Source organism: Lagopus leucura, unplaced genomic scaffold (assembly GCF_019238085.1).
Source record: "Lagopus leucura isolate 7727_CA_CO unplaced genomic scaffold, USGS_WTPT01 Super-Scaffold_100266, whole genome shotgun sequence".
Lineage (NCBI taxonomy): Eukaryota > Metazoa > Chordata > Aves > Galliformes > Phasianidae > Lagopus > Lagopus leucura.
In genome coordinates, this window is record NW_024962336.1 from 373,335 (window position 1) to 395,837 (window position 22,503).

At 51.0% G+C, this 22,503-nt stretch overlaps 1 protein-coding gene across 3 annotated transcripts; it reads right to left on the minus strand.

The window, feature by feature from the left end:
* Positions 1-63: 63 nt before the first annotated feature.
* TTLL4 (tubulin tyrosine ligase like 4) lies at positions 64-22,471 on the minus strand. 3 transcript variants are annotated; one of them, XM_042890567.1, is made up of 19 exons: positions 22,451-22,471; positions 15,909-17,259; positions 15,348-15,457; positions 14,912-14,975; positions 12,865-12,989; positions 12,538-12,648; positions 11,481-11,557; positions 10,881-11,075; positions 10,717-10,799; positions 10,178-10,306; positions 9,415-9,537; positions 8,064-8,162; positions 7,365-7,499; positions 6,551-6,688; positions 4,628-4,730; positions 3,842-4,052; positions 1,705-1,775; positions 1,000-1,082; positions 64-387 (listed from the first exon to the last, which is right to left on the minus strand). In XM_042890567.1, exons 2-19 carry the CDS (start codon positions 17,198-17,200, stop codon positions 246-248), a joined length of 3,291 nt encoding a protein of 1,096 aa, XP_042746501.1. In that variant the 5' UTR covers positions 17,201-17,259; positions 22,451-22,471; the 3' UTR covers positions 64-245. The 3 variants fall into 3 exon arrangements, with proteins under 3 accessions (XP_042746501.1, XP_042746499.1, XP_042746500.1); XM_042890565.1 differs by lacking the exon at positions 22,451-22,471 and adding an exon at positions 22,403-22,442; XM_042890566.1 differs by lacking the exon at positions 22,451-22,471 and adding an exon at positions 22,348-22,430.
* Positions 22,472-22,503: the final 32 nt, after the last annotated feature.

Below are 22,503 nucleotides of genomic sequence, written 5' to 3' on the forward strand. Positions count from 1 at the left end.
AGCCAGATCCTACAGAAGGAAACCATCATCACATCAGGCTTGAACAACAGCCACAAACCCAACTTGGCGAGGTTTTGCCATTTGTTTTAAAAACTGAGTCACACAGCTCTCTCCAGGAACAACCAACTGGAAAGTGTGCAGTGCAGGGAGCTTCACAGGACTTGTACTTGTGCTCCAGAGCCAGCTTCTGTCTCTTCCTTTGAGGTAGGTTGAGGTGTCCCCAGGGAGGGAAGGCAGCTGCCTGCTCACAGCACCAGGGCAGTGTCTGAGAGGCAGCCACCAGGTTTCTGGTCAGCTCCAACAGTGCATTTGTTGAGAGGTAAGCTCTGAGCAGGGCTGGGCTCCAGGCATCTCACAAGATCTCCACTGTTTGGTGAGATGAGGTTGCTGCAAGAGAAATATTAGGGTCAGGGGTCGGCCTTTCCGACTGCATGAAAACCCAATGACATTCTGGTCTGGGCACAAGATCTCTTCTCCCTTAACTCCAGAGGCCAGGTGTATGCCTGCACTCCACTTGGCTCACTCAGAGGAACCACAGTCTTGTATCAAGCTGCCCAGGGCAGTGGCACCCACCCTGCAGCCCAACTTCATTCAGTGAAGCTGGCAGAGCACAGCAGCCCCGCAAACCTTGCTGCTTCCCCAGCCCTACATTGGGGCAGAGCCTCTGCTCTCCATCAAGGTGGTGCAGGTCCCTGTGGGACACATTTTGTCAGCACTCCTGGACCACAACAGCCACTGGCCAGACAACACCCACACCAGCTGTTTTGGGGCCTTGCACCAACTGATCAGGGCACACAGTGCCAAGGAGACAAGCCCAGTCTCGTAGACATTACATGAACCCTACCAGTTGCTCTCCATAAATGAGATGCTGGCCTCAGAGCCTATAAGCAAATCACTTTCTCTGTCCCCTGAAACAAAGCTGCTTTTCCTGTTTCCAGTTCTCTCTGGACACCAGTCCCAAAAGCCACACTGTGCATATCCCAGCCAGGGAAAACTCACTCCAGCCTGTCCGGTTCCAGTTTGCTGAAGCCATTTGATTGAACACTGCTTTTCTGGAGGAAGAAGGACTTTGGCAGCGACCACTAGAGGAGGAGAGAAAGACAACCAAAAGGCTATTTAAGCTATGACAAAATCCCCCAGCCTAACAGTGCACAGAGAACAGGCTGGGATCTGCTGTAGGCTGCCCTACTGTTCTTCAGCTCCAATTGCCTCACACTGCTGCGCATCATCACTGCCACCAGACTGTTCCCAGAATAGCAAACAGAGCAGTCTTCACTCCCTGCTTAATGAATCCCTCTGCTGCAAGTGGGAACAGAGCATCCTGAGGTCATAAGAGTGGATTTCTTCACTGGATCAGCCTGCTCTAAGGCACAGGAGTGACAGAAGGAGATTGTTCTTACCAAGGGGAATAAATGGCAGGCCAGATGCTAAATATGCCAGGCTGTGCCCATTGTGCCCAACCATTTTTGGATGCAAAGTGGTTGCAATTTGATCTACTGCGCAGATTTTATATTAGTGTGGGAGACAGAGAAACGTGGGTTTTTCTAGACTGCTGGAGGCCTTAGCAGAGAGGGAAGAACAGCACGAACAGATAGGGCAGGAGGCACAGAAAGAGCTCCTGAATCAGACAACCCACAGATTCACAGACTCTCTATCCCTCTCTTCACAGCAACCTTTCCCTGGCTTATCCACAGCTATGCTCACCATCTGGGCCAAATCCGTCCCTGTCCCAGTGTGGTAGCCTTTGACACACCATTTCTTCAGTAGCTCCAGACCTGGGAGGTGACAGAACAGACAAGAAGCAAGAATGAATTGGGAAGCTCATAGACAGCTACATCTCCCCTAGCTTAGGGAATGCAAAAATGCTGCACAGAGTGAACTGACCATGCAGTAATAACTTGAATGCGTGCCTGAGCCCCAGCAAACACAGGGTAAACTAAGGCTGTTCACCCTCTGTATGAGCAAACATTGCTGAATGCTAGCGCGTGGGGTGATGCAGTGCCTGCCTTTCTCCCAGGGAGCCAGACACACCGAGCAGCAGGCTCAGCTACACAGGAAAACTGGGGCAGCACAGGATTTGCTGATTTGGACCAGACTGGCAGTCCCCTGAGCCTGGTGCCTGCCAACAGCAGCACCTGATTTGGGTTGCAGTGGTGAAAGTTCCTACAGTGCAGATATAGAGCAGCTTCGCAGTCACCAGTTCCTTTCCCAGCGGATGGCAGCTCAGGTAGCTTCCTCCAGGCACATCTACCAACTGCATCACCTCCTCCCTGCCCAGAAACATCCAGGCCAGGCAGGCACACACAGCTCAATACAGGCTGAGACTTGGGCTCCACTCCTGACACAGATGAGGCTAAGGTGCCTTAAGATTCATGAACCAGCAGAGCAACAGCCAGGAACTTGATGCTCTCCAGCTGGGGTTACCACGCTTTGCTATATGATACCAGCTCTAGCTATAGGAGGAACCCTTGCTTCCCAAACTGTGCTCCTTGGTGACCTTTCAGCACCCCCCAGGACCCTGGAAAAAAACCCATGTGTTGAGGATTGAGAGGAGCAGGACAGCTGGGCAGCACTGCCCCAGCTCTGGGCACCAGACAAGGCTCTGAACTTACTGGCCAGGGAGAGATGAGGGCTGTGAGGAATGGATGTGAAAAGGAAGGGGGCAGAGGCTGGGTTTTGCTCATAGATGAAGGGCAGCAAAGGGGTGGTGCTGTTTGCTGGGCTGCCAGGAGGATGCTGGAGCACTAAGCCAGGGCTCAGTCCGAGTAGCAGAGCTCTGGGCAGCACTTCAGTGAAAACGATGACAGGGTCTTTCTTCCAAGTGACAGAAGAGCATCCAGAAAAGGCATTAGCAAGGCAAAGAATGACACATGCTGACAGCACAGCTAGAGAGGGCTGCAAGGTTATTATCTCTGTGAAAGACAGTTACTGACCCCTTTGATATTAGCTTAAATACCACTGAAGAGTGACAAAAGCTTTTCCTCCCAACCCCCCGCTCCATTTTTTTTGTTTGAGGTTTTTTTTGGTGTTTTTTTTTTTTTTTGCTGTGCATTACGTAAAGTGCTGACATTAGGAGCACATACAGTTATATCAGTGGAGGGTTGGCTTCTTCTGAAACCTCTTCAGTTAAGGCAGGGGCTTGAAGGAGAGCCCTGAGCCACAGGCTCTGTGTTCTCTAACATCTTACACTACAACTCAGTTTTCTTTCCTGGACAGTCCCTCCTATTGTCTTTCCTGGACAGCCCCTCCTATTGCCCCGAGTAAGAAGGAAATGGTCTGCCCAGCAAACTTCACTAAAAGATGCTTTTTGTTGGAATACAGAGGTGTCCTGGAGAAGTGGAGATAAGAGATAGATTTCTTGTATTTCAGAGAAATGCCCCTTTCTCCTGCATGCATGCTGGTGCTACTTCTTAGGTTAGAACACAGCAGCAGACATAGGAGCTAGGGAACAGGCCTAATTTTGCCTTCACTTCACAAACCACCTGTAAGGGACAAACCCCAGTGACTCGAGCTGTTCCTTCCTCAAAAAAAGGCACAGGTATGGAATAAGAGGCCGGAGTTGCAGGGTGAAAGCAGAATCTATGCTGCTTCAGTTGAGAACTAAATATCCCAAGGATATCCCAAGGCACCTAGAAACGCTCGATTGTGCTGGTGAACTCAGCACCAGATCTATGATCAACTCAGAATAAGCTTTTCCTGACATTTGAAGCATTCTGAGAGGGGAACTAGCGTGGAGGCAGGCAGCTCCTTATCAAAATGCATAGGTCAGAAATCTCCCACGGCCTCAGGCAGGCAACTTGCCTGACTCAGGTAACTGTGCCAGCTCTCAGATGGCAGTTACCTTTGTGTTTATTCAAGTAGTACTTGAGCTCCCACTGGGTCACCAGGATGTTGAAGTAGCGAGGCTGCTCGAAGAAGCGCAGGTATCGCGTGGAGATGTGGGTGGGAAACACCCGCTCAAACTGCCCACGCCGGGAATATTCATCCTCTGTCTCCACCAGGATGCGAACATCATCTGGAGTCAGGATGTCCAAGACAGAAGAATAAAAATCCTGCAGACAAGAGCGTCTCAGGGTCAGGGAGAAGTGAGTTACGTTTTTTCAGTTCCTTTTTCCACCTCCCCACTCTCCAAACCCTTCCAGGAAGAGGTCTCCACGAGTCTGAGATCTCCGGGACAAGGGCCACTTGCAAAATGAAGGAATCTGAACTCAGTGCTGACATCAGTGCTGCTGAAAACCCCACTTCTGCCACTACGACAGAGGCTGCACACAAGGGAAGTGTCCTAGCTAACCTGTATGCAGTCAACTGACAAATGCAGTGAGAGCTGCACAGAGACATACGAGAAACAGGCAGTGTTCAGACCTTATTTGGGGACCAGTGGATATTGTCCCCCCATCAGCACATGCCCACTTCAATGCAAATATGAGTCATGGCAACAATGGTTTAAGCAAACCTGACTTATTTCTGCAACCTTGCGACCTGCTGAAGCCCAGGTGCTCCCCACAACCTGGGTGTCCCCACACAGAGGTACAGTCAGGAAACGGGACTGAGACAAACATGGAATTGTTTGAGACAGTGGCTTGGCAGTACTCTGGCAGTTTCGGTACCAGGGACTGTTGTGTCATACCTGGTCAGGTACCTTCTGTGTCAAGTAATAGGCCTTCTTCAACTTCTCTGCTGTGAAACACTCAGAGGCTGGTCTGGGCTTCTCTTTCAAAGCACTGCCCTGACTAAGAACACAAGAAGACAGTAGAACATTTAAGTAATCAAAGCAAAGTCCCGATGTTGCAAGGCTCCTCTCAGCATGACACCCTAACAAAGATGTCATGAAAGAGAGAATGCTTCCTCCAAGGACTTCACTACTTCTGGGATCAGTGATGCATCCACAGCCTTATGCATCAGCATGGGATCCAGGTAGGATGTGAGCAAGGCAACAAGGGAGATCCTGCCAGCTCAGGCCCCACAGCACTCCTTCACTAAAAACATTAACAATCACCTCCCACCCATATAGAATGAAAAAGGGCCAGAAAGGCACTGTGACCTGACGCAGAGCACTTGAAGCCTGGACAGATCTTAGGTTTATATCCCACTCCAGATGCAGCTCCCTAACTACACTGTGCCTGGGTGTACTTCTACTCAGTGCTGATTCTGTACAAGAAAGGGGAACACTGGGGGATTAAGCATTCATGCATTATCCAAGAATTCCCAATATTCAAATGCATCTCCAGCTCCACTTGCCATGGGAAACCTTGGTCTTTTGTATGTTCTGACCAGCAAGCATCTCAATTATTCTAAGCACCCAAATGAGCCATTTGGGGATGCCAGAGGCAGAGATACTTGCCCAACACCTTTTAACACTTATATCAACACAGCTAACTTGTTCTGCTGCCACAAAGATTATTAGTAGAGCAGAGATCCAAACAGAGCCCTGAGGCTACACTGCATGGGTCTTGGGAACACAAAAATCTACTGGAATTATGCCCACATGCAAAAAACAAAACAAAACAACACACCCTCTCACATCCTTTCCAGGGCAGCAGATACAGTTAAGCAAGCCTGTTCCTGGATGCAGGAACTCTGGTAGTGCATCATCTGAACCATGTTAAAGATCTGGTTAATCCTCTGCAGGTTCCTGCAAGGGCACCTGCCCTTCATCACCTCAGTCACAAGCTGCAAACGAGCCTGTGATCAAAGTGTCACAGATGGGCTGGTGAGAGCTCCCTGGACTGGAATGGGCCCATGCTCCAAGCCTCTCTCTCTGCTGAAGGCACAGAGCCGGCAGAGGGCGGGAGTCCCATCTTCTTTCATGCCCATCCATCACTGTGTGCTGGTGTTCAACACAGCAAGCTGCCCCTTCAGTAGCGTACATATAGCAACCACTCTGCTGCAGAGCAGGGCTGGTTCCTTTTCCCACAGCACAAGGTCTGCAACCAGTAAAAGCCAAAGCTGTGGTGAAACAGAAGGAAAAGGGGCCTGGGTGCACACACACTCAGAAATTAGCTTTATGCAAAAAAAGCTTCCCTTTTTTGCAAGACAAGGCTGCACACCCACAACCATAGGTCTACCTCCTCTGACACCTGTAATTCTGTCTAAGGAACAGATTGCTCTACCCTTTGCAAAATAACAGGTGCTCCTCTTGCTCAAGTCGGCAGCACGTCAGCTCTGGGGGATGGGGTAAGCAGATCCAGCCCCAACACAGCCAGCCAGCCTTTGAAGCAGATGGAGAGGCAGTGCAGCTCAGCATCATGCTAGTTCTGGCAGGGGGAAGAAGGACTTGACTAACTGCAGAGCAAGCATGAATTACACTGGCCTACTCTCACTTCCAACTATGGACTTGTAAATCAGGCATAAATCCTTCCTTGAAGAGACTGCAGGAACCAGATACCCAGGGAATAATGCAAGTCCCTCAAACATCCAGCTGAAGGACTAGCAAACACAGGCTCTTGACAGAACAGAAACCAGTATGTTGCTCTGAGAGCAGCCCTCAAATGAAATCCTCCAAGAGAAAAGCCTGCTTTGCCTTTCTGCCCTGAAAGAGAATAGGGCTGACCTGCAGGTGAAATCAATTCTAGTCTGAGGTCTTGAGGCTACGCTGTCCATGCTGGGCAGAACAAAGCCAGCGAGGTTAAGCAGGTCCCGGATCATCTGGCCTTTGATGCTCACATCCAGAGGTGAATTGGAGTGAAGGCTGGAGGAAGAAAACACAGCAGTCTGAGTGCTAGAATGGAGGTTCTGAGCCTGAAGGCCCTGTGATCACTCCCTCTGGAGTGTCCCTCCAGCCAAAAATGGTTTGCTTCTCTTCCTCCACCCAGAGGGTTGCTGGAAATTGGCAAATCCATCCTTAGAGTCCAGCCTGCAATCCCTACTGTGTCTAGTTTGTGCTCATCCAACTCCAGTAGGCAGGATAGGCTGTGTCCAGGCACACCACAGCTCCCAGCCCTGTCTGAATAGCTGAGACCACATAGCCAGGTGGAGCCAAGGAACAAGCAAGAGAGGAATGAATGGTGCGTGAGGCAGCAGAGCTGCCAAGTACTTCTGCCCACACAAAGAAATCTCTGCCGTCACCCATTCCTTACATGACACATTCTTCCTTGGTCTTTTTTTTTTTTTTTTTTTTTTTTTTAAATGTACTATTCCCTGGCTCTAGCTGAGGCATGCCCAGCACAGGTTTCTAAGCTACAGATGGATGCTGCTTTTGCAGACAGGAAGGACTCTGAATTCTGCAGGAATCAGGAGAGGGAGTCTTCAAAGCAGTTGTTCAGTGCAGGGGACATCATAGGCCAGATTTACTTTATGGTAAAAGAAAGGCTGTCATCCACCTCCACTGGCCCAGAGACAGACTTCGGGAGGAAAAGCTGCTTTACCTTGGGGAAATGTTGACCTCTAAGATCCAGGGCTTGAGGTTTTCATCCAGCATGATATCAAACCCAAAAAGCTCATGGCAACAGTACGGCCGCCGCACGTACATCTTCACCAGGCTGTTCACATACGGCTCAGATCTGCAAGCCAAGAGAAAACGCTCCTTTCCAACAGACAGGCAGCAGAGACCTGACTGCAGCACACTGCCAACACAGAGTGCGCACAGCCACATGCTGTGGAGCGGATGGGCTGAAAGACCAAAGCAGGCCTGCAAGCTCCTGCTGCACTGCATTTGAATCCAGTATCAGATCCTGAGCAACCCCCCAAGCCGGGCCTCTGTCAGACAGGATCCACTTCTGAATAGAAGATTCAGCCAGCACCAAGGGACCTTTATTCTGAAGCATCCTGCACAAGTGGTGCAGTGGGTGCAAGCTGGCAGAGTGCCGTGTATGCTGCACCCTCTTGGTCCTCCCCTCTGCACTGCAGGTGGATCCAGGAAGTATCAGGTCTATTCATGCCTTGCAGCTACAGCAGCAAGAACACAGCTAACAGGTCACAACAAAGGATTTAGAGAGACTGAAGCCAGCAGTGGTGGCAGCACTTAGATTAAGAGCCAAAGGACTAGACTGAGTGGGGCTGAAGAGCCAGAGGGGCCGGGAGTGCACTCCTCAGTCAGGAGCAGAGCAAGGGGCACCAAGACTCACGCAATTATGGTTTTGATAACGATGTCCTTAATCTTCTCCCAGATGGCCTCACTGTTAACTCCCTTCTGAGTCAAGTAATTCCAGAGAGCTTTGAGTGCCCTGGGAGACAGAAAGCAAAAGAGATTGTTTTGTGGCCCCTTGCTGCCCAGCCCTGCCCCGCCAGGGAAGTGAAAACAGCAATAGGGAGCCTTGGCAAGGCTTTTAGCAGGAAGCTAAGGGTTGTATCTCCACTTTTCCTGACCACAGCATCCTTCTGCCATTCTCAAACCACTCTACTCCTGGTTGCAATTCTCCCCAGCCTGGCCCCTGTTCTTGCAGGACCAAGCTATCAGAACCATAAATCTGTCATAGACTTATCCCAGTACTGGAGTAGTAAGTCCCAAATTAGCACATGAGCATGGTACGTCAGCTCCAGATCTTCTCTTCCCTCCCCCTTTGTGTCCTTAGCAAACCTCCCCTTCTTGCAGGCCTTCCTCAGGAGTACTGCAAAGCAGCTCACCAAGAATCCATCAAGGCCCCCAAAAGCCATTTAGCTACAGCCATTTCACTGAAGCTTTGGGGGGTGGAGAATTTTTTTTTCCATAAATGTGGCAAGAAGGATGGTGGGGGAAGAGTGTTTGTGCTTTTGTAGGAGTTTCCCACACCACACCAAGCGCTGCAAGTTTCCCTGACGCTGAGCCAGGGATGCTCAGATGTTGCTTAAATGAGACTGTGTGGCTAATGGCCAGGAATCGAAAGGTCAGGCCTCCTGCATACAAGACGGAGTTGATTACAGCCACTCATCTTTAATGTGGGAGCAGTCAGTTTTGACTTGCATGGTGGTACCAAAAAACAGATGAACGCAGTCCCACAGGATTTCAAATGCTGGGAGACAGCAGACCCTTCTCAATGTACCCACAGAGGAACTGTGCCGAGCAGCAGATCCAGCCAATGCAATTTTATTATACCAAATCATTCTCCACAGCTCCCTTTGAAGTGAAAAAGACCAGCCCAGGCCCACAAATTGAGAACTCTATCCTGCACTATTTTTAAAAGAGTTTAAACATCACTGTGGAATCAGAGACAAGTGCCTAACTACTTGGATCAGTCCACCTATAGGACAGCAGGGAACAAACTTTTGCAAGACTGCAGCCTTCTTCTGAAGTGACCAGAAACAGAACCACTGCTTCTCAACACCATGTCCTGATAATTGGAATCACTCTGCTGCCCCCATTTCCCCTGGCAGGAGCAGATGATACTGAAGTTTTGGGTACCTTCCAGTTTTGGGTAGTAATACTAAAAAAGGCTGATTTAACAGAGAACAGACAGAGCCGACCCTGTGCACTGAAAGTTCCCCCCTCACAGCACCTACCACTTGTGTCCCTGGCAAGCAGTCTCATCCAAGTTGGACTTGTATTCAGTGTTCTTCTTGTTCACACTGTAATTGGTCAAGTGCACAAACTTGTTGCTGAGGCTCTTCATTGAAGAGGAGTACCTAGAGGAAATGGTAGCAGCACAAACAGTCTGAGCTTAAACAGGTTGCCTCCAGACCCATGGTGCAAGGAGCTCTGTTCTCATCACCTTTCCGTTTGGCTGCACACCAACTCTGCTGCTGCCCTTTCCCAGAGAACCTGGAACAAGGCTGCCTCCACAATTTCCGTCCCCACAGACCCAGAACAGGGAGGACAAAGGAAGAGATACAGAACAGGCTGCCCTGGAACTGAGGGACGCAATCACACCCTCAAAGTCATAAAAGTAGACCAGAGCGTCACTGGGCAAAAGCAGTGATGGTACTACAGCAGCACAAGGCAATACAGTCAAAACTGGATGAAACATCTAAATTTCCAGTGCATCCACTTGAAGCACAGACTGCACTTCAAGCAATGCTTTACCCTGAGCTGATCCTGACTTGAAAAGGTGGATGCACAAAACATCCTCTCACATTTCCTTTCACCTGGAGTGAACCTGTGTGTTTCAAGACTGCTTATTCAGCAGCAAGAAGAGCTTCAGAAGCAAGCTAGAGCTCTGAGTATCCACCATACAGTATGACTGCCTCCTGCCCAAGCTGAGGTAGCTGCCACAGCCACAAGTGGCTGATCAAAGAAGATCCCCTGTACCACTGTTGTACAACTTACTTGCAGCTAGCAAAGCGAACCAATCCATCCTTGAACAGGTAGACCCTGAGGGGATCGTAACAAGTGACATACACATAAATCCTCAGGTCGAATTTCCTCCCATCAATGAGGTAGGGTTTGTGCAGATATCTGCAAAAGAAGCAAGCACCAGCAGAGTTACCATTTCTGCATGGAACAGCACCTCTTGGCCCCACCTCATAAGGCAAAAACAGCAATCAACTTGGAGAGCAGGTGAAATTCTTTTGCATAGCATTTCCAATCTTAGTATAATGCAGTGAAAATGAGAGCCAGGAAAGCTCTCCCACAATTTACACCCAAAACCTTAAAACCTTACAGAGAAACAGCAGCATCCCTGTAAACCCAGCTACAGCTGACAGAGCCACACTTCCAGCAGCACCATTGTGCTCAGCCTGCAGAGGTGTCCAGATGCAAACCAGATGCTTCTGCTTTGCTGGGTAGTGACAACTGTCCAGATCTGGTCTGAGACGAGACAGTAAGAGGTCCCAGGCTGCCTGTCAACTTTGCTTTCTTTTGCTCACCTCTGTACCAGCAGCGGCCTTCTTTTGGGTAGCTGGCTCCATTTGTGGATAACCTGGATGCCAATGCCCCTTGCTGATGCTGGCTGCAAAACAAACAAGAACAGATCAGATCTTCTCCTGGCAGCTACGTTGGGATAAGGTGCCGAGTGCTTCTTTTCCCTTACTGGTTTCACAATCCATTTCTGGCGGCTAGCTCCTTCCTCCCACGCTTTCCTGAGTAATTTGATGTCTTGGGGCAGGATGAAGGACTGGGGGAAGAAATTAAACTCCTTCTTCCCACAACGAGTCTGCATCTTCAACAGGTTGCGCCACAGACGGTCCTTTCTCCCAATTTGAAATGAACCAGGGAAGTGGTTTAGCTGAAAAGGAACCCAGATCCTGTGAGATGCTCCTGCCTCTCCACGTCACTCCCTGGCCAGGGAATACATCCTCTCTGAACCCAGCAATGACTCAACTCTGTCACTGGAACGATTACTTCGAACAACAATAACTGTGGTTAGACAAAGCCACAAGTGAAGACAGCTTAACTACAGCCTTGGTGTGTACAGGATTCATGCTCACAGCAGAGATGTTCACCCAGTTCCCATGTGTGCCTGCCTCTTGCACTCATCTCCCAGAACAGAAATACCAGCTGCCACACAGCTAAAGTGACACCACAAGGATAGCCTGCACAGCCAACACCTGGCCCTGAGGGGAAGGCACCCAAACTACTCCCAGCACTCTCTCCACACACATAAAGGAAGTCAGCACAATACATCTCCTACCTTCTGGTGCTCCCTGATGGCTCTGAAGCCGGGGGACTTCATGTGGTGGCCCCAACAACCCAGCCAGTCATTGCTTTCTACAGGAAAAACAATAGCCCATGACTGAGTACCCTGCCACACACAACACCCTCTCAACCCAAAAACATCCCCTCCCTTTCCTGGAGCTAGTAGAAGGGCACCAGGGATAGTGCACAGCAAGAACACAAAGCAGTCACACTAGCACTGCAAAACTGCCAAGCCAAGAGCTGTGAGAGGGATCCAGTTAACCAGGGGGGGGGGGGTCATCTGCCCACAAGGACTGGTGCAAGGATCTGGGCAGAGAGAGAGCAAAAGAAACATTTAATCCTCGAACAACCTTACCTTCCTGTTTTCCAGCAGGAGAGCGAAGCAGTTAGCTAATCAGCTCTGCCCTGCAGAGGGATGTGTAGCATTGCGAGATATTCTACGCTTTGGTCTGCCCTACATGTCTCATTACAGCCTCAAAATGAACTGAGCAGAGGTCTCCTGATACACAGAAAAGCCCTGTTAATAGCATTAGGAGATCACATACCAGAGTACGGATCACAACTGTGAACGCTCGGTGTGTCCCCAGCCCGCCCCGACACGTCTCCCCTGTAGCAAGATACCAACTCCGTGAATTCCCCGCTTACAGTCAGAGTGAAAGACAGTTTCTTCTTCAGTACATGTGCACAAGAGACAGCGGTGCTGGTGCAGGCACTAGAGGAGTGTTAGCTGCCTCAGAGTGCCAGCACCACCTAGAGGCACAGCTTAAGTAAGCCAAAGGGCAGCTCTGCTGCCCCACATACTGCTCCAAATGGGCAAGGAATACGTCCTTCTGGTTCATACTACTGACAAGCCAAGAGGGAGACTGGGCTCCGCCCGGACTCCAAAAGTTCATGTATTTCAGGCTGGACAGGCAGAAGCAGGAACACAGCATCCTGCAGTGCCTATCTCCCTCCTGTTCTGCTCTTCACAGGCAGTCTGCCTTCTCACACCCACGAGCTAGAGGCGAGGGAGGACACGATGTATCAGATGATGCCAGCCTCCCACAACTTACTTTTGCTGACTCTGAAGTGAGATCTGCTAATGGTTTGCTTCACAATATTCGGCGTGACCGTGCACATTTTCCATCGCAGCAGCTTCCTTTGCTCCCAAGGCAGCTTTTCCACTAAGACGACAAAAAGTGAAGGACAAAAAGAAACCAAACACAATACCTTGATTAGATACAGCACTTCCTACGTTCTGCTGCACAGCCACTGGGCCTGCAGGGAGGGTATGTAATCCTCTTTGCAGAACTGGCATGTGAGAGAAGGTGAGAGAAGGCACAACGGCCAGAGGAGATCCAGGATGCTGGAATATGGCATGGCAACACATCCCAGCTCACCTCTCTCATCACGAGTGCTGAAGTAGATGGTTGGAGGCACATTAGGGAATAAACTGCAGACAAGAGCGGGTTTGAGCACTTTCTCCTGATCCTCAGTGGGCTGGTCCAGGCACTCGAGGCATTTCCTAAGAGAAACAAAGAAGGAGGCAGCTGAATAAAGGTAAAAACAGCATGGGGAGCACCTACACGTGCAGTCACACAGAGGCTGGTTTACATCTCAACATCCATAAATGCATACGTATGCTCAGAGACCATACTGTCCGTAATTGCCACAAAGCAAGGAAATGAGCTTCTGGTGCCTTTGCAAAAATATATTTAAAGGAGGGCAGTAAATGCAGTGACAAGGGGATGACAATGCCACAGACAGGAGATGGGGCAAAAACTGCTTGCCAGGCAGGAAACAAGAAGAGAGTCCTCAGGAGGAGGTTACAACCCCAAAAGGGCCGCTGACAGTCAAGGAACCTACAATGAATCAACAGTGCAAGAAACTGGAAACAGCAGACAAAAATGGAGCCACATCACACTGATGAGAGTGTCCTGCACTGCCCTTTGCCTCACTGAAGACGAAATGCAACAGTGGAGCTGGAGATCAGAGAAAGGAAGAGAAGAGCCTGGAGGGAAGCTGGGATGTTTCATAAGTGTTTATTTCTATACAGTCATTTTTTTCAATACCAGAATTGGTAATTAAAAGTTATTAAACAGCAATAAATCACATCGATCGTAATTCCTTGGCACAAATCTTGTTTTAGTCCACAGCAGATCAGATGGCTCCACAAAGAGCCTTGATCCTGCTATCAGGAATTTGCATCACTGTAATGTGGTACAAGCAGTGGGCGTAAAAGCCAGTAACCAGTCTGCAGAGACAAGGGGTGGAGTTTGCAACAAATAAGCGTGCCAAGCATTATCTCCTCCTGTGTTTTGCAGGGAGCTTGTTACAAAACAAACCCTATAACCCGGTCCACAGGAACATGGGCTAGAGATTGTAACACAGATACCTTTAAGTTGTCATAACCCTCTTGGTTTCGGCATTTTTTAAGGGAGGAAGATGGAGTTTTATTGAACGTACATACATCATCTTACCATGTCAAACCCTAGACAAAGCACTTTTCTGAGAGAAAGCACAGCATTAATAAATACATCTATTGCTACATACGTGTATCACACATACAATCATAGAATGGTCTGGGTTGGAAGGAACCCTTAAGATCACCTAGCTCCAACACCCTGCTATAGGCAGGGACATCTCCCACTGGACCGGGTTGCTCAGAGGCCCATCCAGGCTGGCCCTGAATGGTTCCAGGGAGGAGGTACAATGATGCTAAAAGCAGAGCATGTAACAAATGTTGCAGAGGTGAGGGCTGGAATGCGTGAGGCATCATTGGTGGGAGTTTGGTAGCGGGTGCAGTGACTTCTGGAAGAAGGTGAAGGACTGCCCAGTACTGCAGGTCTGACTGCATGCAGTGAAGGAAGTAAGGATGAAGAAGAAGCAAAAGAAGTCAGTGTGTTAGTATTCCTTTATCTCTTCCACCACAGTTGCAAAGAGCAGCACTGCAGCATGACCAAGGACAGATCCCACAAAGGTCTGCCAGGAATCAGAGGCAGGGCTCGGATGACCACAGGCTGACCAAACCACGGCCAAAGAAACCTCTTTCCAAAAGCTAAAGAAAAACCCAGGTTGCGGTCTTGTTTCTAGGATGCAGTGCTGAGACACAAGACCCCACAAGCTGTTTGCAGTCCGTGGACCCAGGATGCCTCCACTCTGCTTCATCTGCAAAGCAATGACACTGCAAGATCCAATAAACACTGTAATCCAATAAACCTAACCCAGCAACTGCCTGTGGCAGTGAAATTAAGACCCCTGCTTTGCTGTGGTGGATGTACCCTCAACACTCTATGGCTGCTGTCCATAGCTTTGGTCTTCAGGAAGCTAATTCTGGTTGGGAAGCTGGCTGCCATCCTCACTCTATTCCCTCACATGCTACACCTCTCTTCTGCCACCAAGAAGACAAAAATGCCAAGCTGCAGTGCATTATTTAGAGCTACTAACCTGGATACAAGAGCCACAGAGTCATTAGATGACATGCCAGTGACAGAGGAAGCATCCGAGTCACCTGCAGGAGGGAAGAGAAAAAACAAATGGTTCTGTGGACAGACCCTTCACAGCTGCTCCAAGTTCTTGAATCCTAAGTTTCACCCACTAACCCACTATGAAGACTGGGGCAAAAGTAGAGCCAACAGCCCTTCAGACTGGAGCAGGGCAAGTTTAAACCCTATTCCATTCCCCAGAGGAACCTCCACAACTTCTCCTTGCTGCTAGATTGATTTTGACTTCCACACAATCTCTAGGTCATCCCAAAATGACAGCAAGAACGTAAGACAGTGTGCAGTCACAGCTTTCCTGCTGTGCACACACCTCACTCCCAGACAGCCCCTGCACACACCAAGGGGCAGAGCTCAGCTCCCCCTGGGGAATGGGCACTCACTGTTCTCTTCCTCCTCCAGACTGCAGCTCTCATCCAGGCCACCAGGAAGTTCTTCCTCCACATCGTCCTGGGGATGGCTCAGCTCCAGCAGTGACTCCCCAGCAGCAACACTGCGATGAAGGACATCACGTTAGAGAGTGGTAAATACTTTCTAAACCCAAAGCATCTAGAAGCCCACAGTGCTGCTCCATATTCTCTTTGTCCTACATTGATGCCATGTTCCTTCAGGAATGCACACTTTCGCCCAGGGAAAGCTTTGTTGGAGCTGGCCTGACAGCAACCTTCACCCAAAACACATGCAGAGCCTGACAAGCAGTGCTCCACCACGCTTCCATGCTGTGGCTGAAAAAGTAGATGAGAGGGCTCAGAGCCACCAAGGGCCTGCGTGACCTGGAATAGCAGAAAGGCTCCTCCTGCAATAGGATGTTTCGTATGGGTTTGTTCACAGACGCAGTCACCCCTGCACTGCTCTAAGTATAGCCTTTTCCAACACAAACCCAGAAGAAAGCCAGTCCAACCCCACCTCCCCACAGCCTCTCTCATTCCCCATGCTCTACTCACTCAGGCTTTTCTGGGAGCATTGCGTGGGCACACTTATCCTTTTTCTCCAGCTGGATGCTGGACATCTGAGTGGCCACTTCAGAGATGGTAGCAAGCTGCTGAGGCTCTGCTCTGGCTCCCTGCTCACTGCCACGCAGGGTCAGTGTGTTTGTGAGCCGGCAGTTGGAGCTGCGGTCAGGAGAGCTGGCACGGGAGGCCAGGAGATGAACACTGATCCGTTTAGTGCAGACGACAGCACCATCGGAGCCTATAAGGCTTGAGTTACCATTAAGATGATGGCTGCCCATCTCCAAGTTTGGGGGAGCAATGGTCTCCTCTGAAGTGAGGTGTGCCATGATGCGATGCCCTGATCTGTCTCTGTTGGACAAGCCACCTGCATTCTTAAGGCCAGAGCTTTTAACTTCGTGTCCAAAGCCACTGCAGGTGGCAGTCTGTCCAACCAGCTGCTGCACAGCTGCCGTGAGGCTGATCTTGGGTTCTGCCTCACACAACCTGTATGCTTTCCTCTCAGGCTCCCCCAGTGGCCAAGAGCACCACTCATTCCTAAGGGTCACACTGTTGGGCACGAGGGTCAGGGAGGAGGAGGCAGAGGTTTGTTCCTGGTCACTGCTTTGCACTGCAGGGCTGTGGGGGAAGCAGTCTCCATCAGTCCTGGAGCGTGGCCATGAGATGGTGGGAAAACTGGCGGTGTTCTTCAGCTTCTTCATTCCCGGTGACTGCAGCAAAGGCACTTTAGCACTGCTTGGCTGTAGGAAGGAATTGCTGTGGAGCACTGGTCTGCAGGAACTGGAAGCCTGCTGAGGGCAAGCTGAGCCCAAGCTGAGGGCAGAGCCTTTCAGCCCAGACCCTGCACGCTCCTCAGGCAGCACAGGTGGCAGGCAGGGCTCCATCATCAAGGAAGACATTGCCCTTCCTGAGGCAGAGCTGGTGTCCTGGGGGCTCCAGAAAGGAAAGTGGTAGGGTTTGGCTCTCAGGCAGGAGCGCTGGTAGAGCAGCGTGCTCCCACACAGCTCCAGGCAGGGCTGGGAGCTTTCAATGGGATGCGATGGGCACGGTGCTGGCGGGTACAAGAAGCATGACTGTTGCAAAGGGATCCCTGAGGGCGGCGGGCTGAGATCCCGGTGGGCATTCACATGCTGCCTCTCCAAAGCCCAGATGGGTTTCGCGTGTTGCTGAGGGGCGAGGCACCACGCTCTGCGCTGTCGCTCTGCTGCAAGGGTGTCTGTCCCGAGGCCAAAGCTCTCCTCCTGTCTGGGGCCCAGGTTATTGCGTTGTGGTCCTGCTGAGGCCATGTAGAGCCATAGCACGAGGCAAGAGCAAGTCTGTAATCCACTGCAGCACCTTCACTGGCCTGAAACAAGATGACTACGTGAAACACAGTGACTTGAGCAGCACACCTGCTTTCCTCCTTATCGCCACAGCAAAGCTGGCCTCTTACAGGATGTCTCTGCACCACTGCACTTAAAGCGCCAGGCTCAACTGCTGCCAGGAGGGCATCAAGTGGCATCAAAACCCATGTCCCTCCCTCTGCCAAGGCTTCCCAAAGGTCTCTCTGGACCAGACCACAGCAAAGAAAGTGCTGGCATCTCACTTGACACCAGAGGACACGAAGGACAACTTACAAAGGGTCCCGGGAAAACTCCTGTGCACACAAAAGCTTTGACTTTGTGAAAGCAAAGGTTGCCCTGGCTGCCACAACTAGCCTGGCAAGGCAAGGCAGCTCTCCTGGCTCCACAGCAGCCCCCAAACATTTCTTGTTTTTCTCCTTTCCTTAAGGCTCCAGCTCCCAAGGTCACACAGCTTAGCAAGAACCTCAGCCTTCACTTTGACAATGAATAAGTTTCTTGCTTTGGTAACTCCACAGAAACAGCCCAGGAGTGAGAAGGCTGCAAACAGAAAACACAGGGCTCTTCCAACACCATCACCTGTGCCAGGCACAGACTGCCTGCACTACACAGGCATTCTTTTTAATCGTGGCCCTACAGAAAATACTCTTAGAAGGAGCAGCCAGCAGACCAGAATGCTGCACAGCACTTGGTGCCCTAAATCCTCCTCAAACAATTGCATTGCACCTGTATGATTCTTTTGCCTGGGGAGAAGAGAGAGAAAACAAAGCACGTGCCAGATATTTGCCTTGCTTTAACTTATGCCTGGAGGGCCCCCTGGATACAGCCACGATAAGAAATTGCTTTCAAGCTTAATGAAAAACACACCCAAAAAAAGCAGTGAAAGGTAAGCAGGGCATTAACCAACCCCCCACTCCCTTCATTGTCTTGCAGTGCACACACACTCCTTTGTCACCTGAAAATCAAGCGTGGGCTGCAGCACTTGAAATGTAGCTCCCAGACCAGAAGTGCTTCTCTGCAGCACCATGAGAACAGTTCAGGTCCACCAAAGGGCTGGGCTAGGCTCACCCCTACCCTGCGCACACTCCCAGTCTCCCATGCATGCTCAGAGCAGGCCAACAGCATCCCAACCAGATGCTGTATGAGATGGAAACATCCTGCACAGGACCTTAAGGAGCCACTACCCTGTCAGGATGTACATAAAGTCTCAGCTCCACTCCACGCTCAGAGCTGTGGATGAGCTGCACCACCTTCAGAAGGCAGCAGGGGCACCACCAGGATCCTGCTAACCTGGGGATGCTTCGTTCTGGCCCCACAGACACACCACTACTCACCAAAACACTCCTACAGGAGCTGCACATGTCCTCCAGAACTGGGTCATGCCGTGTCACCCGATCGGTGAGCAGCGAGCAGCCCAGCCGTGTTGTGACATTCACAGCGATTAGCACAGGGCAAGGAGGCTGTGCTCAGACACTGCCACCTGCTTGGCTCGAGTTCCCCAAGTAAACAAGTATTGGAGCTTGGCACCTGCATGCCCAGCCAAACAAGCACACTCAAACCCCAAAGCGACCCCAGCACAACAGGAAAACAGACATGAAATCCTAAAATTAAAATACCAAGAGGTTAACAGAGGCATCCCCAGTGTCCTGGCCTGCAGGGGACTCTTTCTGAGAGGTCACCGTGCCTTGCTGGCAGCTTGGCCATGTGTGACCACCCAGCGGGAGCCACCTGTGCTTCATCCCTCCAGGCTTTACAGCTATGCCCACCTCATCTCACTATAAAAATAAAAGCGATTTGCCTTGATAGAGCTGTAACAAGGGATTTAGAGTGCACCAGAGGCTTACATACGGTGGTACAGCAGCTGCAGGACAAGGAGATGCATTAACCTGATAGGGAAGAGGCTTGCTAGGCCCAGAAACAATGCCCAAGCAATGGGCACTGAGTGCCTCCCTAGAATTCCTCCACTTTGGGTGACCTTAGAGACAGCTCAGTGAGGCATCCAGAAGAAGCAGAGGAGATGCAAGCATTCTCAGGTGCCAGGCAATGGACACCACAGGACAGCAGCTGCCGCAGCCCCATGGCTTCAGACAGCCACCACATCACCACTGGGCGCCCTTCACTGAGATTTCTCCTTTCTGCTTCACTCACTTCTGTCTCTGGCAGGGGTCTGGCCAGGAAGGTCAAAGGGCAGCAGTCCCCACTGGCACTCACAACAGCAGTACAACAACATTTGGAAGTTTTATTGTGGAAACATGAGCTGGGAAAAGCCCTGCTCCGCTCCCAGGGTGAATTGGCAGGGCTGGAAGTCCAGCCCAAACATCATTACTGGTAATTAATGGATTTTGGCTTGGACTTATTGACACACAATAAATAAAGAGGCTAAGGTTGTCACATTATGGTGACTGTAGAGCTGCACCTGCTCACAGTTATTCAGCTAGCACCTTTTATTACCACACAGCCTGCTTGGGACGTCAGCTGGAGCGCAGCCACAGCCCTGACGACTCTCACACTGCAGGGACCACCACATGCCCCTGCCCTGTGTGCCCCACTGAGAGGCAGCAGGGGAGCAGAGCTCCTCCAGCTCTACCCTTGCTGGGCTCCTAGCAGAGCTGCTTCCATGGAAAGGATGAGCCCCAAAGAGCCCAGGAGCAAAGCAAGCCTCCGACACGTGAGTTTAAGCAGGAAGGTTATTTTAAACTCAGCTGTGGTGACACACTTAAAATAACAAGAGCTTGCAAATGCATGGGCTGTGAGCTGACCTGATAATGTGCTGTCAGCCTCATGCATCCAAAAGTCACAGGAGTGGAAAGGAAACAAAGTCAGATATGTGTGATCTGGTGTTATTTTCTATGTCACGCTTTCAGCCTTGCTCTTTACAGTCAGAAAGGATCAAGTTTTTTAATAAGGGAGATCTGAGGTCACACCACATCCCTCACTTGAAGCTTTACAGCATTCCATTAATGCCTGAACAAGAGAGTTAACAACAATACAACACAAATAGGATTTAAAGCCAATACCCCTTTCATAAGGACCTATTCAGCTTAAAAAAAATTAAAGCTTTCAACAGAATCAAGCACTGTGACTTACTGTGCATGCCTGAGCTCCTGGTATGCCCAGTAACAAGACACAAACTCATGTTCCAACAGCATGGAAACCACCCTCATTTAGGTGAGCTCCAAGAAAGAAGCAGCCCCAAACTCAGCATGGAGTTGCACAACACCATACACAAACACATCAGGCCACCCGTGAGCTCCAGGAGAAGAGGATGGGATGCCGCTGCCAGCCATGAAAGCAAGTGTGCAAGGACAAGGAGGCTTAGAGACAGCTCAGCTGCCCCAGGAACGCCCATGGGACAGCTGTCCTCTTCTGGGTGCAAAACTAAAGGCTTGGGGCAATGAGCAAATCCTCCCCTATTCAGTGCAGACTGCAAGATACCGAAGTTTGCATTTGGCTACTCCAGTTAAGGAGAGACACCAGGGAGAAACCAGATGTGGTTTGGACGCATCAGCAAATTCCACCTGCATCCAGGGATTGCTTGTATGCTGAGGCCGTTCACTTCCATTGAACAGCTGTGATTTTCAATTCCACACCTAAGAGAAACTGTGAGAAGGGCACTGCTCCCCAAAGCAAGGCAGGCAGCCATACAGGCAGCAGGCACCAAACCAAGAGCTGGAGCCCAGCCAGGGCCTCACCCCAGGGCACAAGCAAGCAGCTGCTCCCTGCACAGGCTGGGGCCTTCACGCTGCACTGGACAACAAGAGCTGAGCTGCCTGAGTCACAGGGGACTTTGCACGTTTCTCACTGCTTTCAGGACGTCAGCGCATGGTGCCAGATGAGGCGAGGGACTTCAGCATGATTAGGCAGAAAAGCTATGGCTTCATCACAGAGGGAAAGCTGAAATAACAGAGGGCTGAACTCCGTGCTAACAGGACACTGTTGGAAGCAGTGGGCTGACTGCTCTGTGAGCGCAGCGGCAATGACAGAGAACAAAAAGTCCTGAATGTGGAGCAAAACTGCTAGCAAGCAGCAAGGCTGCCACCCTGCCCCAGCTCTAAGGGCTGGGCAAGGCATTTCCCTGAGCCTTCATAGCAACCTCTTGGTATTGATAGGACAGAGATTCCCTGCCAAGAGTCCCCAGGCCACCAATGGGGGTCAGTGACAGAAAAGCAGAGAATTCTGTATTTTCTCATCACTGAAGCTGGAAAGTCCCTGCCCTAAGTCATACCTCCTCAGCCGCTAGCCGATGATATGATGAGAGTGTGGAAATGAATCTGGGTTAAAAATAAGCAGTTAGAACATGCAGCATTTCACAGCCTTGACAGTTACAATGAAAAGGTGCAGAGCACCTTCCTGCAGACCCCGGCAGAACAAGCTGATGGGACAGCACTCTCCATCCAGCTTCACAGTGGGAGGAACAGCAGGAGAGAGCAGCACAGGTCGCTCTGCTCTCACACTGCCTGGCTGCGCTCAGTCTGGGGCACAGAAATAACATAAGCATGGAAGTTTCGTGGTGAGTGGTGCAAGTATAAAATAACAGCAAACAAGGAAACAAGAACTGTGAATTAGTTCAACACACAACAATTCTTTGTCCAGCCTCTTTTCTTAGTATATTTTGGATAATTAAAAAAAGAAAAAAAAAAAAAAAAAGCCCCGGGTATATGATGAAGACCCTTCCCAGTCGAAACCGGAGCTTCAGCACTCCTAGAAGAAACACACTCCGCAATCACCTCACCCCACACGGTTGACTATCAGAAGCAGAGCTGCCCGCGTTGAAGACACGGGGAGAGGCAGAGGTTCGAGTGGGGAAGCAGCCTCCAAACAGCCCCAGAGCGGTGGTGCCGGAGGGTCGGGGCGCCAGGCACAGCACGTGCCGGGCCGGGACACGCGGCAGCGCAGCCCGCAGGCGCACTTCCAGCCACGTGCCGAGAGGGCCGCGCCTCAACCCTCCCGGCCGCCCGCTACACAGCGGGGCCCCGCCGAGCCCCGGGGCGGGCCGCGACGGAGGCCTTTCCCGGGGGGAGGCCTTAAAGCGGGAGCCCCGGCGATAAAGGAGATCGGGAGCGAAGAGGCTCCCGCAGGGACCCGCTCCTCACCGGAAAACGGGGCGCGGCCCTCAAGAGGGGTGCGGGGGGTTCGGCCCGTACTCACCGCCCGCCGCGCCCCGACCCGCACCGCCCGCGGACGGCCCGCCGTTACCATGGGGATCCCGGCCGGCGCCGCGCTGCCACGTGACCGCGCATCCCGGCAGC